At 31.6% G+C, this 16,621-nt stretch overlaps 1 protein-coding gene across 1 annotated transcript; it reads left to right on the top strand.

Annotated features, from left to right (window-relative positions):
• The first annotated feature begins 745 nt into the window (after positions 1 to 745).
• LOC148614647 (protein GDAP2 homolog) lies at positions 746 to 16,621 on the top strand. The gene is made up of 12 exons (XM_088588897.1): positions 746 to 1,202; positions 3,919 to 4,061; positions 5,894 to 6,047; positions 6,820 to 6,908; positions 7,723 to 7,799; positions 8,611 to 8,773; positions 9,328 to 9,511; positions 11,500 to 11,653; positions 12,193 to 12,332; positions 12,747 to 12,801; positions 13,063 to 13,206; positions 13,707 to 16,621. The coding sequence occupies exons 1-12, from the start codon at positions 1,042 to 1,044 to the stop codon at positions 13,758 to 13,760; spliced, it is 1,518 nt and encodes a 505-aa protein (XP_088445023.1). The 5' UTR covers positions 746 to 1,041; the 3' UTR covers positions 13,761 to 16,621.

Below are 16,621 nucleotides of genomic sequence, written 5' to 3'. Positions count from 1 at the left end.
TACAAATAAAAATCTAGGGCTTGCGCAAAAACTCTTTTGGAAATCAAATCCAGGGCCCCCCTCAGTATAAACATGGACAGTGGCTAATACTTGCATGGCTCTTAATAGGGGCTGATAGAAAAAAAAGGTGACAAATATATTTTGCTGTTTTTGTTTTTTACTTTTGGAGGAAGCAATCTCTTGTACAGAGTTGACAACCTTTACATCCATTTTCAATTGTAGATGGACAACTCTGTTAGAGATATTGGGAAGGAAATGTAAGTTAAGGCTATTTAATCATTGTATGCCAGTTGTAGAACCAGGAAGTTGCCTGGGTTTCAGATCCATTAAATGTAAATTTTGATTTTGTGCATTATGTCCAGTAAAAAGTGGGAGGCTTCTCTTTTAGATGACCATTATATAACTTGTTATGCCTCCTATACCAGCTACACACACGCTTTAAATTAACTTGCATTATAAAGGTAATTTTAGAAAATTTAAGGATTGTATTTATGGTACGAATGGAAAAGGGTGCGATTTGATCATGACGTACGAATGGATTAGTTCATTAAAACAAAGGAGGTTGGTTTTTGAAAACTTGACTTTAATATCATTAATCGTTCTTTCATATATATTTTTTATGTTTATTGTCTAATTGTTTTATCTGTAATTTAGTACCAAAAGTTCGAAACGCACACAATACTTTAGTATACTGTTTATTTTTATATTAAAAATATGTTATCTACCCTCTAATCATGGTTTTTGTCACATGACTTCAAAATGGTGGACCACATGATAAACATAGAAATGACCAGCACTCAATAACTTCCTCGTGACACGAAATACTGGCGTTTCTTTTCCTTTAAGCACTTAAGAATCGATTGATTTTTTAAATTTGACATTTATAGCGTAGTTATACGGTATAAACTGCAATTTATTGACCTATAATTTCTGTTTGAAGTGAAAAGAAACCAGCTTTATTTTGAACAGCTGATGATTGAGATTGGATTTCATGCATGACAATGTAACCAGCTCAACTGGGCTTAATCTTTCATCAAAGAAATGGATGATCCATTGGGGACAAGACCTACTATAGTTCAAATTGAAGACTTGACACGATGGAATTTGACAGCATTGCTTGAAACAAGAGAAAATGGAAGTAATGCTGAAGCTTTCCATCCATTCCCGTGGAGAAATGATCTCAATGCAAAAATAATACTCTGGTAAGTAAAATCAGTAACATTTGCTATGATTAATTAACCATGTGAAAAAGATGTGAGGCAATGCCAAAATTAAAGACACTTTTGTATAGTGTAAATGTATTAATTTTCATACATGTAGATTTTGTCATATGTAAAAAGACTTTAGACTGAATAATCCTGTTGTCTGAAAGCTCATTTATTAATCTGATTTGTTTTTTTTTTATTTTTTATTGTTTTTTGTCGCCTTTTTGAGAAAGGCAGCAAAAAATAATAAAAATAGAAAATAAAAGTCAGATTAATAAAAGATGAATATCAAAGGTTAAACAAGCTTTCAGATGACAGAATTATTCAGTACTAGGACTGTACTGTACTGTACTGGAAGAGAAACAAGTGAAATGAACAAATTCACGGTCATCAATTTTCATGAGTTTAAAGAATGTGAAGCCTTATTTAGTGTTGAAAATCAATTTCTTGGGTACTTTTTTTTCCCACTTTTCTGATCACAGCAAAATTGAGTATACCACAAAATATTCATAGGTTAACTGTGGTCACATATGCATATGTTGTATATACAATGTAGCAAGCTTTCCATTATATGCCACTGGCTTTTAATTCCAGTAGTGCATTAATGTCCATACAGTCTCTTCACTGTATTGAAAGAGGAAGAAAATATTTACTATTTCGTATTTAGGTTATACACATTTATTGCATTTCACCACATTAGTTCCTTTTTCTAATCTTGTTTTATATAGCTTTTTGCAGATATAGCAAAATTACAGCACAAAGTTATGAAGGATGTTACTTAAAGATTGTTTTTAATTTTTGACCAGGTTATGTGAAATAACCAACTTTGGGGCAGTTTACTCATCACAAACAAAGTGGTTTATAAACAAGCATTAACTGCCCCATATTTGGTTATACAAGCATAACTTGGTCAAAAATTGAAAACATTCATTATGATTTAATTTTAAATCAAAGTCCAATTAAGATATGTCCTTTCATCAAAACCCTTCAAATGAATTATTTGAATTCCGGACTGTGAACTGATCGAAGTTAATGACATCACAGACTGAAGATAGTTTATGGAATGTAACTCATCTTGCCAGGATGAGAAAAGCATTTGTAAAAAATCAAATTAAATTATATGTGTAGTACTACAGCTATGGTTAACAAGACTGCATTGATGTACATTTATGTGTACTTGTAAATATGTATTCACATTTATAGGTTACTTGTATACACATGTACACTATGTACATGTACATGCTTTTTAAATTATCTATTTTCTATTTTCTAGGACTACTCCCTTTTACCTCACCTGGCAATGTATTGCCATCACTTGACGTCCATTGTTGTCATTTATTATTTTTAAAAACTCTTCTCCTCTGAAACTACTAGACCAAATGGAACCAAACTTGATATGAATGTTCCTTAAGGTATTCTACATAGTAGGATTTTGATCCATCGAAAAACATGGCCGTTGGTACTTAAAATAGAACATAGTGGTCAGACAGTAGTTTTCCCATATATCTCTAAAACCATTAGGTTTAACAAAATTCTTACAGAATAAAAGTGTTAAAAAATGAGATCTCTCTGTGGTCAAATTTTTGTGTAAAATCATTAAGCCATGTTGAAGTTATTGTCCTTTTCATTTGTTTTGTTTTTTTTTTTAGCTATTTTCAACATTATTACTTTAAAAAAACTTCACCTCTGAAACTGCTTAACCAATTTGAACCAAACTTGGTATGAATGTTCTTTTGGATATACTGCATATAACTGATGTGGGGATATTTGATCTGTCAAAAAAACCTGAACACCCATGCTATAAGAACATAGAGGTCAGACAGAAGTTTTTCGCATATTTCTTCAAAACCATAAGGTTTAGCAAAATTCTGAAGGAGTAAAAGTGTTTAACATGATGATATCTATCCGTAGTTAAATTTTCATTTTAATTTGTTAAGCAATGTTGGAGTAATTGCCCTTTTTCTACATTTTTCCCCTATTTTTAATGTTATTTCTTTAAAAAATCTTCTCATCAGAAACTTCCCGACCAATTAGAACCAAACTTGGTATGAATATTTTTTATGGCATTCTGCATAGATCTGAAATGGAGATTTTTGATGTATTGAAAAACATGGCAACTGTTAATAAAAAAAAAGAACAAGGGGTCAGTCAAAAGTTTTTTCATACATCCCCAAAACTGTTAGGTTTAGCCAAGTCATTTCAATTGCCGAAATGGTCTTTATTATAAGGCCTACAAAAGTCTGGATCAAAATTGTTGGACAATTCTTTGTTAGAGTTATTGCTATTGAAAGGTGAAAAATGATGTTTTTTTTTATAGTATTTAGCCAATACCTTGAAAACTAAATGTATGATATGTAGATAGAAAGAAATTTCAATTCTTGAAATGATCTTTATGATAAGGCCTACAAAAGTCTGTTGGGATCATATATGTCGGATGATTTCTTATTAGAGTAATTGCCCTTGAAAGGCAAAAAATAATGTTTTAAGCCAATATCATGAAAACTATAATATATAGAAACTTTCAATTGATGAAATGATCCTTATGATAAGTCTTCTTTGAGTCACAATTGTTGGACAACTCCTTGTTAGAGTAATTGCCCTTGGAAGGCAAAAATTTAACAGGGTGAGTGATTCAGGCTCTTGGGAGCCTCTTGTTATATCCTTTATTTGTAATTATCTGTTTTGCTTCATCATATTAATATTCATTTTTCAGGTGTGGGGACATCACAACTTTAAATGTCCATGCTATTGTTCATTCAACAAATGAAAAATTGAATGATAAAAGTGTAGAGACAGAAACATTATACTCAAAGGGTGGTCCTGAGTTGTTAGAGGAAATTAAAATGAATGTCAAAAGTAATTATTTATAATATGGAAGTAGTAATGCATGGATTTGTAGGGTGAATATAATGTACAATGTACATTATTGCTGTTTTATATGTACAAAATATACATATACCATAGAACTCACATCTTTTTTTTGCCAAATGTGATGGCAATATAGATACCATTTCATAAAATACATGAACATATATAAATTTTATTTTTATTTGAAGTAGAACCAATTTAATTTTCAAAGTTAGAAAAAAAATCTATGTACTGCCCAAGAACATCGTTTAGCTAGATCTTTTGATCTCAGTTTCCACTATATATATATGACATATTATCGTTAAAAAATCCTAGTTTGTGGGTTTTGATGCATCGCATCTACCCCAAAGAACTTAGATAAAGGATACTATAGACACTGTGAAGTCAGCCTCATATCTTGATCTACACTAAGAAATCGACGGTAAAAGAAAACTATTGACCAAACTTTACAACAAACGTGATGACTTTTTATTCAGAATTTTCAACTTTCCATTCATCAGTGGCAACATCCCTTCAGCACCTGCCTACAGAATTTTCATATCACAACTTATATGTTATGCCAGAGCTTGCCGAAACTAGGCAGACTTTTTGTATCACACTAGAACTCTAACAAATAGGCTTCTGGAACAGGGTTATGTTGCTACAAGATTGAAGTCATCACTAAAGAATTTTTATGGTCGTCATCATGAACTTGTGGATTGTTACAGTGTATCCATTTGCACCATGAAAACTGATTTGTTCAACCTGTCATAGCTTTCCTTTGCTCTTTTGTCTACCCTAGACTTGACTTTTTATGGGCAACTTGGCGGGTGTTTCTAGAAAAGATTTTGATGCTCACCCTAACAGTGCACCTGGTCCATGCTCTCAGTTTTTAGTGGAGTCCGAGTTGCTCACTTACCTTTGTTACTTTGTATATATTATTTTAGTTACTTTATGTTCTTAGTTGTGTTCTTTTAATATCCGCTATAATCTTGGTTCCCTTGAAAACTCTTTGAGACAGATGCAGAAAATGAAATATTTTTTTTGTTGCTTATTTTGGATGTATAATTTGGGACAGTTTTGTCAAACTGTTTAATTTAATTAGCATCTATTATGAAAAATGTTCCTTTTCAAGCATTACGTGTATGTGAAAAGATGATGTCACATGATGGCTTAATGAAATTGTTAAAACGAAAGACACTTGAATTATTATTTGTTTATATTTTGTATACCATTCATCCATTCACATTTTGCCTTGGTGACAAAAGTATAAACCATGATATTAATTATTTCAAAGGACATGGAAGTGTTAATCAGAACCTCTGTTCATCAGTGTAGGTTACTACAATAACTACAGTATTTTGTACTGTTATACTGTAAAAAAAAATACTAAATTTTAGTAAAAACTCTAATACCAATATACATGTACTTGGACTTCTATCAGGAAGCAGCTTTAGTCTAATTTGGCTACTAGTACTTGTACATGTATCTACAGTGTACTATAAATGGATTCTATGTATTTTTAAGTTCATATAGTCATTAAGCCAACACAAAAAAAATGTGTGTGTTTCCTATTGAAAACAATGAAGATTCTGTAGGTAGGGATACTATTTTTCTTACATTGAGTCTATGGAAGAAAGATTCAAACTTAAAGAAAAAAAAAAACTTTAAGGTACACTGATGTTAGCTAAAATAATTGGGTTGGTAGGGTAATAAGAAACATACATCTTTTTTTTTCATTTGGTCTTATCGCACTGAGTTGACAAAAATATCTGATTTTACAGTATTTAAGAATGTTTTTTTGATTTTTTTAATTCAAGATATTTTTGTCATATTTTCAGTTTGTAAAACGGGAGAAGCAAAATTGACAAAAGGGCATAATTTACTTGCCAGATATGTAATCCATACGGTTGGCCCTCGGTATAACGTAAAATATGTCACAGCTGCCGAGAGTGCCCTGTATACCTGCTACAGAAATATTATGCAGATTGTTAGGTAAAATTAATATACAATTATATAAGTCTTTATAGTGGTAAACTGAATAGTCATCATTAACAATGGAATATCTATTGTTACAATTCTTTGTTTGAAAAATTCAAGTATTGCTGTTTTGTATGGATCTTGTAAGAATCAGACAGATCCCATTGTGATACATTGGGTGGAAAAAATCAAAAACTTATTATTGCAGAAATATTTAATTTGCTTTAGAAACAATCTTAATACACATTGAAGTGCAGTTCTAGAATTATGAAAAAAAATTTAATGATTTAAAAATTAATTGAAATTCACTGCAAAGTTTTTCAGCCAATTTTTAACCCCTATAATCAATAAAATACTATCTGTCTTCACATGGCTATCTCAGCATTGTTATTTGTGCCAGTGTTCTGTAGGTGTTTAATTGCATTTCAGGAATGACAAGTTCCACAAAACAAATATGTACATATTTTATCTGATGAATCCATGGTAGGTCCAGAGGTTTTGAAAAAGGAGCTTTCAGGCTATGCCTTGCTAATTTTTGCTCTAGTTTTGAACAAAATTAACACATTTTCCAGATAAAGGCGGTTCAAACCCTGATCCCCTGTGTTTGCAAATGGTATCACCACTTGCCCAGTTTGTACATGTACATGTACGTACTAGTATATTAATAAAGGTAAATAGAATGCTAATTCTACTAATACAATAACTACATGTACATTGTTTCATGATTTTACCATTAATACAATAACTACATGTACATTGTTTCATGATTTTACCATTTTCTTTTCAGAGAGAATAATATTAAGTCAATAGCTGTATATCCTGTACATTCAATGAAGAGAGGTTACCCTGTCAAGGACGGATCTCACTTAGCAATAAGTAGGATACTATTAATAACTAGAGTATACATGTACATTTATTGTGTTAAGATAACGTTAAAGATAATTATTTTATGGATGGAAATTTGTTACTCTATGCTACAAGAACTACACCTCTTCAGATGTAAGATAACTAATATGAATTGTCATTCATTTACTTATACTTCATTTGAAAGGTTATTGGAATACAAATTTTGTGACCCACAAGCCTTGATTCCAAATACCCAATTGACTACCCATAATTTGTTATGACTGCCTCTGTGGTCTTGGGGTAGCTTTTTTGCCTTGTGTGGTAGTTTTAAATTGGTAAACACTGCTTTTTCATGCAGCATGCATTATTTAAGGGATAGAGTGAATATTAGTTGGCCTAGAGTCAGAATGATGTGTTAAGAGTGGGATGACATGAGGTACCTCCAGACTGTATTTTCTGTGAGCTAGCTACATGTAGTACAAAAAAATGTACTGCAAAGGTCTGGCTCAGTGTGTTAGACTAGTAGGAGCTGGGTCTGTTCATTTGGCCAAATGTTCTTGTCTTAAAATATATCTGCAATTGGATGTTTTATCACAATCAACTAACATTATTTGTTTTGTAAGGATCATCCTATCAATCTGTTAGTCAGATTATGATGCTTTTAAACACAATTTCTTACATGAAGAATTTCATTAAAACTTCTACATTTTTGTGGCATATAAATGATCTTAAGAAATCAGTGTTGCAGGGTTTTTCATTTTTACCAATCATTCAATATTTGCAGTAGGAAATAAGATTTCATTCAGTGAATTTCTCAAAGTCTTATTCCCTGCAAACATTCCAGGAACAATTAGAAGATTTCTAGAGAAACACGGAGAGGACATTGAAACAGTGATATTTTGTTGTAATGAAGAAGCTATAGTGAGTTTTCAATTATTATCTGTTTTAGTCTTGAATGATTTAAGTGATTGTAGATAAACAGATTCTCTTTCGGTCTCCAAGGGATTAAAAGATTTCTCCACTCAAGATAGTTAAATTTTAGATTTCAACCCATGAACTTCAGAGGAAAAATCTTGTAATCCACAAGAGCATTGAAGGAGAATCTGTGTCTCCCATGAAATTTAAAATGGTGGGAAAAAAATGTAATTACCCTCCAGGGGTTAAAGTCACGTGCATGTTTAAACACCAGCTTAGAATGAAAGGAAATCCTTTATCATCTTCACAAGATAGTCTTCATCACTTGAGCTGGCACAAAGAGAACTGGAAAATCAATACCTATGATATTGTTGGTTTTTATTTTGACAACAGCCCACGACATATGTCCTTAATAATGGCCCACTTAATAATGACCCACTTAATAATGGCCCACTTAATAATGACCCTCTTAATAATGTCTCTTCTCTGTCTACTGCTATTAGAAAGAAATTTTCAGTCAGTAAGAATTTAAAAAAAAATCACAAAATAGGATTCTCTGGCACTTGTGATTGTATATCAATATGCAATCATTCTAATTAATTATCATGTGGCTAATTTGTTATTCTTGTTTAAAGTATAAACATGTTATTAAAAAAGTGACATTGGAAAACAAAGTCCTTTACAATAAATTCTTTCGCTATACCTAAAGCCTAACCAAAAAAAACAAACAAGCAAAAAAAAAACAACACAGTCACTATTTAAGATACTGGTAAACTGCATTTGCCATTGATATGAAAATAATTTTGTTATTTTAAAGGATGCATACCTACAAATATTACCATTATATTTTCCTCGAAATGAGACAGAAGAAAGATTATCCCCATCCAAGTTACCGCTGGATATTGGTAATGAAGATGGTGAACCAGTTATACCAGAGAGACAAATTAGGATTCTAGATAAACCCACTATGGCAGCTATGAGTAGGTTTTTAATTTAATGTTATTGTATGAAGAGGACAAGCTCAGATATTCTGAATTTCTTTAAAACATACACTTATTTTTGTGGCCTGACCAGCTATTAACTCTTATGCTCTGATCATCAGTGGCTTCTAGGTTTGATCCTGACCCATTTAATTGGTAACCAAGCATGCTGCATTTCAGAGAGTGATGACTGGGTAGATCTGTGTCTGAGTCAGGTGACATGCCTTCCTTCTAGCTTTTGCTTCCATTTACGAATACATTAACCTTCTCGCTTGGATCGTGTCAATTGACTTGACTGCATGATATATCTGCTAATGATATTGATCAACATTCAGTTAACCATTTATGGTTATGTTTTTTTTTTCAATATTACTTTGGTTTTTTGATGCATCTTTAAAGTTGAATTACTGTAAAACTTTTGTAAGTTGAATTACTGTAAACTTTTTGTGTCTAGTTTATCTTCACTCAGAAAGTCAGTTTTCTGCTATATTTTTTGAGATAATGATATTGTAGACATATAAGAATATAACCATATACATGCTTTATGAATCTAGGGAACAATAATCTATCAGAATTTGAAGAGACGGTTGATTTGAACAAAGAATTCGCCACATCCACAGTAGTAGAAGTAGGGCGACATCCTTTTGCTAAGATGGAGGATAATCCTGATAATCATAAAAAGTCATACATGTATGGTAAATCTACTGAGGAACAGAGACAGCTTGATAACAAGAGAAGGTAAAATACTGGAAATCTACTCAGATGCTGGTACATACTCAGATCTAGGAATATCACATGCTGGGATATACTCAGAGTTAGGCATATCACATGCTGGGATATACTCAGATCTATGCATATCAGATGCTGGGATATTCTCAGATCTAGGCATATCAAATGCTGGAATAATCTCATACCTGGGCATATCACATGTGGGATATTCTCTGATCTAGGCATATCAGATACTGTGATATTTGCAGAACTAGGCATATCACATGCTGGAATATTCTCTGATCTAGGCATATCACATGCTGGGATATTCCCAAATCTAGGCATATCATATTCTTGTGATACATGTATACTCTGATCTAGATAAAACACATGCTTTAGATATACTCAGGTCTAGGACCTGCTGGGAATGTACTTGGGTCTAGGGAACCACATCCTGGGAAATTCTCCGGTTTAGGAAATAACATGCTAGGAATACTTAGATCTATGGATGTCACATGCTCAAGTATAATGAGATTTAAGGATATCACATGCTTGGGAGACAATTGAATCTATGGATATTGCATGCTGTGGATATACTCAGATGAGAAACTCAGATCTATAGATATCACATCCCAGTGTTAGATTATTAGTTTGAATGGCTGTTTGATGACTGTGACCTTATTATATAGATATATGTGATTTTTTTTTTTAAATTCTGAAGAAAATTTCTGCTGAGTAAAATAAATTTGTGAAAATCACATATTCACTGACTTTCAAAAATCTTTATTTTGGTTATTCTCTCTTTCCAAATGATTTTGTGAGTAATTGTATTGGAACATATTAAAGTATTTGTTGGAAACAGCCAAACAACATCCCTATCAACAAAATGCTCTTTGTAATTGTGTTCAAGTATGTGCCAAAATGAAATGTTTTTGACTATATATTTGGTATGTTGTAACCATTAATCACCAGTATTAAGTTAAAGAGATTTGAATTGAATTGAAGGTTATTAATGGAACTCTTTTTTATATGACCCCAAGGTCATATAATGGTATCATTGTTGTGGCCCAATGTATAAACATTTTAATTTCTGGTCCGAATTTGAATTATTTTTTATTGGATCTCTTATGAAAGATTCTTGTCTGTATTTTTTCCATCAGATTTATGGTTTTTCAATTTTGGAAGAGAGGCCAATGCAGCTTATGCCTCAAAAAAGGTTTTTTTTTTAATTTCTGGTCCCAGTTTGAAGAACTGAAGTTCTTTAGTAGATTCTGTATGAAAATTCCTGCTTTTTTATTTCAATCAGAATTCAGATTCGAGTTATAGGAATCAAACGCAAAGATCTGTACTTTTAAGTACCATTCTATGTAAGTATCGGGTAATTGGTGACATATCATTTTCTCCAATTTAGTCATTTTTGCCTAAAATATATTCAGTACATCTAGAAAACAACCAAGGAGCTATTTTAAGTTTATTCTGAAGCATCATTGATGTAGATATTTTTTGACTGCTTTTATAAGGAAAGAGTGCATACAAATTTTGATGCCAATTTTCCATGGGGCATTTCAACTAAATTTGACCTTTCAATATCTTAAAAAGTAAATTTTACAAACACTTTGATGGCTATTTCTAGGGGTTATCAGGTATAATTAATTGGTTAATGCAATATAATCTCCGTGTTTTTTTCCTTCATATGCTTAAGTCTTTATGTTATCTTTGTTAAAATCTAATGTTGTGTCCACAATTGCCTCAAGTGAACAGAGATCAACATGTTACAGTTGTGCCATGCTATAATTGGCAAAGCTCTTTATTATTTTTGTTTTTATTTATTTATTTCATTTATTTAGAACATGAGACTTTATTAACATTAAATCTAGTACTAAAGCACTAAAATGAGAAAGGTGTACATGTAGTAAATCCTTAATTTTAAGTACTTGTACCTAATTTTGGGATTTTTCTTTTAGGTAACATTTGAACCTGAATTACTTTAAGAACCCAAATGTACTTGTATCTTTCAGATATGAAAGGTTTTTGAAAAGGGCCAAGACAGAAGACTTGACAGATATTGCTGGATTGAAATGTTTATATAGAACGGGTACAGACAAGTTTGGCAGACCTGTCGTGGCATTTGTGGGCAAACTTTTACCTGCCAACACTGTAGATTTGGAAAAGGTGATTTAAGTCATATTTTTCATCAAGAAAATTCAAATTACCAACATTGCATGCTTTTACTTCCATACTTAATTGGATAGCATCATCTTTCTATTTCATTTAATTGAATACAATAATATACTTAAATATCCAATTTGGAGGCACTTTTTTATATTTTAATTGTATAGTCTAAAAGAAGTTTTTTTTGCTTGTTTCACAAAGTGTCAAAAGCTACAATGTCAAACATAACATTCTAAAATAAGAGGATGAATACTTATGAAATAATTTTTAAAGTTAAGGATAATTTTAAACAAAATGCAAGTCTAGTGTAAGTGGATGCATCCCTCATGTTAACTATTTCATTGGGTGGTCAGTCACATACAGTTTCTGAGATGAGCAAACAGGTTTTTATGTTAAATTCTAAAAATCAGTCTTGTTTTTGAAAGAAACTATCTCTTCATTATATTTTTCTTGGTGCTATTATATGTCATGTAACCTGTTTTTAATGAAAATCCTAAAGACACCCTTGTATATTATCTAAACATAAATATATATTTCAGGCTTTTCTGTACTTGATTAGAGTGATGGAACCCATAGTAGACAAAGATTACATTGTTGTTTACTTCCATACTCAGTCAACTGCAGAAAATCATCCACCCATGAACTATCTAAAAAATGTCTACCATATTCTGGATGAGAAGTAAGTCTTAAATATGATGTTTTTGTCCTCTTATAACATAATAGTGATAATGATGTAACAGTTTCCTTCCTTCTCTTCAGTACATGGTAAATTAAAAAGTTATTGCCGAATAAGTTACTTTAAAATAATTGATCCATTCATGATTTTGTAATGTGCAAGTGAACACTCTTGAATGAACAACCTCTAACAGATTTTTACTTAATTTTGAATGTACTCAGTCTTTGGAAAATTCTGGAACCCTATAGATTTTCAAGGTCAGATGTAAACTTAAGAGAAACTAACCGACAATTTGTTTTGAATTTCTAAGGATACAGGTACTTTTTCTCCTAAAAAAATGCATAGTTCAACAAAATGGAAGTCAAATACTTAATAGTCTGTAACTATAGCTAACATTTTATTATTACTTTTCAACAGATACAAGAAGAATTTGAAGGCATTCTATGTAGTACATCCAACCTGGTGGTCTAAGGTAAGGATTAAATTGAACTTACACAAGGGGTAGCATAATTGACAATAAATTCATTTACTGATCTTGAAGGTCACAGGTCAAAGTCGTGTTAACTAAAACTGATTTTTCTAGACAGGGGATCTGGATTACTCAATATATGTTTAAACAACAAGTTTAGGCATAGTTTTGGCCTAACATATTCTCATCCCCCTTCTCAAGTAGTTAATTTTCAAAGATACAGCTTTGCCTGTTGAAAATTTGCTTTCATCAATTGTATTTTAGTTGGCGACCTGGTTTTTCACAACATTCACGGCATCAGATCTCAAACATAAAGTATATAACATGAAAGGTGTACAGTATCTGTATGGTACCATTACTCCTGACCAATTAGATGTACCTACATTTGTTATCAACTATGACACAGAGGTAAGACAAAAAAGTAAACGTGAAATTTTCTACTGTATAATTTACTCCCTACTACTAGATGCACCTCTCACTGAAATAAGTTTTTGATTTTACTAAAACATTAATACAAAAATTTTCATTTGAATATCCATAAAATTTATTGGTTATAGGCCTTAAAGTGTTTGCATCATCAGAAAAAACACAATTTGGAAAACATGCAATATTTTGATTAGGTAGACATGTAATGGATTCAGAAAGGTGCCTGATATTCTTCAGAGTAAAATACTCAGAATGAAGAATTTTCATTTAAGAATTTATGATAATTTCCACTTTTAAAAATTACAAATGTGGTTACATTGCACCTGGAAGAAATGTTTGGTGCAACAATAAACAGGTGATGGAGAAACTACTTGATTTTTACAGGGTATCCTGCCTTCCCCTTTTTTTAAAACAACAAAATTAAATGTTTTCTTCTTTTATATAGCATGAAGGTTTCATAAAGTTTAATCTTTCATTGACAGGTGAATGGTTTTAGATACTATGTTCCTCCACAAGATGAAGGTGGTGGACTTTGACCTTGACATTAAGTAGAACAATTCCTGTTTATTTGTAAATTGACAATGACAATATCACAAGAATAGTAGTGTGTAAAACATGGGTGTGATCCTCAAGATCAACTCATATAAAGGTGGACCATGACTGAGCTGGACATTAAAACATATTGTGATGTTTGTACCAGTTAATGGCTCTATGCCTTGTTATGAAGTGTTTGGTCTTAATGTTAAAGTATGATACAACAATATCCATATCAGATCCAATGATATAGGGTTCCAGAAAACCATTGGACTTGATCTAGAAAATGCTATGTAGTAATGACTTTATTGGACTTGAATGTTAATTAGATATTTGTTAACTCAGAATTTTTTTGTGAAAAAAATGAAAATGTATTTCACATGATACCTAATAAGTAGTGATATGATCAGTAATTGCCTGTTTGTTAATAGTAAAAATAACAAAGATTTTATGAAATATTATAATATTTACTTTAATTTCTAAATGGAGAGGTGTAATAAGATTGCCATTTAATTAAAGATATAAGCAAACAAAAAAGGAAGCAAACACTTGTATATATATATATATTAGGCTCCTATAAGTCAATGTCATGCACACAATTTCAGTGTTAAGAAAGAGTTATTTAATCTCTTGTGGATGGAACATTATGAAGCTTCTTAAACACATATTTGTATGTCTCCTCCATTAAATGACATTGTTTGAATACACTGTATTTTTGTTGTGCAGAACTGTGATAGTATTAGCAATGGAAAAATTCATGTGAAATAAGCGAAACATGTGTACTTACCGCTCACTAAAGGTGTTGTTTGTTTTGGGCAGTTTTTTAGTTAACACTGGTTCAGAATGCATTGAACCAGAGATGAAAGTATTTCTGAAGAGGTCTTGTTAAGATAAGTTTATGGTTTGTTCATGGTTAAGTTAAGACAGAGTCCTGTGTATATTTAATAATTTAAGTCCCTAGGTGTATTACAATATATGATACTTTTTTATACAGTTTGAATGAATGAAATGTTTTTGAAGTATATATTGAATAATAGAAACACCTTAGATGTAAACAAATAATACATTTTTGATATAGTGTGAACAAAGAAGTCTGTTTTTGAACTTGATGTGTTAAATGTTCTTATTCTGAACTTTGGTTTTTCATGTAACAAACCAACTGGTTTTATGAATGATGTTAGCACTGACTCACAATATCATATGATTAGTTATCTGAAGACCCCGGGGCAGATCAAGGATTAAGCAAATTGAAAGAAAAAAACTGGAAGAAATCTTTCAATAACCACTGGGCATGGGACAAGATATTTCCCAAGTTTGCCTTAAAAGACAGAGAAGTTTATAAAGCAAAAGATTGATTGATTGATTGATTGATTATGGTTTGACATCCAATTGCAGATATTTCATGCATTTTAGGATGAGAATGGTTGACCAATTGATCCTGCTTTGTACTAGCCCAACATGCTGAGGTCATATTTTTATTATTATGATACAGAAGGAACAATTGTCATTTTATCCCCTTAAATACTACAGGCTTGTTGGAGAAGCAGTGTCTATTAATTTTTAAGACTTGGGTGTGACTCGGCAGTAGATCGAACCCATGACCTCTCACACTGGAGGCAAGCACTCTACCCTAGGCCTGAGACACAGAAGTGGTATAATGACCTCTCGCACTGGAGGCGAGCACTCTACCCTAGGCCTGAGACTACAGAAGTGGTATAATGACATCTCGTACTGGAGGTGAGCACTCTACCCTAGGCCTGAGACCACAGAGGCAAAAGAGCAAGGATAGATGGGAATAGAAGAGTAGATAAGTATTCAATGTTTGAAACAAAAGTTTGAACACAACCACTTTTACTTCCTTTATTGAGAAACAGAATGTGTGCGTATTTTGTACTTAAGTTATCCTTAGTTACTTTCCATGATGAACTCATTACGTGCTGTTAGCATATTAATTTTTGTGGTTGCTAATTTTCACAGAGGATTCTGTCAAGTGAATTTGTATCAATTTAAGAAAAAAAATAAGATTAACCTATAGTGTTCAATCATTTTTTGGAAACTACTTTTTACTGCATAACTGCCCATTGGGAAAACAGCAAAAAGAAGTACACCACCCAAATTTTTATGTTTGCAGCCATGTCAAACTTAAGTTCTAATTATATTGATAGGGTGTCTATGGTAGGTGGCTGATAACTGATTGAATGTTTTAATCATGATAATGTATGACAGTATTGTGGAACTTAAGTTTTAAATAATTCAATTTCAAATTAAAGGTCAGGAAAAATTAATTTTCATAGCAAGCTGTACATATATATTGATGATAGATGTAACTTTCATTTATGGTATGTGAAGATGAGATTGAATAGTGCAATAGCTTAGTTCCTGTTGATACTGTCTATATCTTTGTTAAGTTTTGTAATTGGTAATATAAATGTTATGTTTGTTTAAATCAGAAACTCTATGTAAAACTCAATGTAGAATGAAATTACGTTTTTTCATTCTCATAAAATGTCTCTTAGTAAGATGATTTGATATATTGTAAATTCAGAAAGTATTCTGTGTATCAATTATTTTGATTTTGTTATTTAAGTCAATAATGGGATTTTAGATTTTGCAATCCAAAGTAAACTCCACATTAGACAATAGTTCCATAATGGTGATATTAAGTTTAGCACATTTTTTTTTGCACAGCAGTAATTTCTAAATTTACTATACATGTACATGTACTGTTTTGTCTAAGTTTGACTATTAATAAACTTTGTGTACATTTTTTATACCTTGCCAGAAATTTGTTATATGTTATTACGGAGATCAGTACATTATTGTGAATTAAGCTGAATATTAAATTAAATAATTATTGCATCAA

Source organism: Perna viridis, chromosome 6 (genome assembly GCF_037379345.1).
Source record: "Perna viridis isolate PV_CMFRI_1.1 ecotype Kerala chromosome 6, ASM3737934v1, whole genome shotgun sequence".
NCBI classification, from domain to species: domain Eukaryota; kingdom Metazoa; phylum Mollusca; class Bivalvia; order Mytilida; family Mytilidae; genus Perna; species Perna viridis.
The sequence above is the reverse complement of the archived record's forward strand: the minus strand, read 5'-3'. Positions and strand labels throughout refer to the sequence as shown.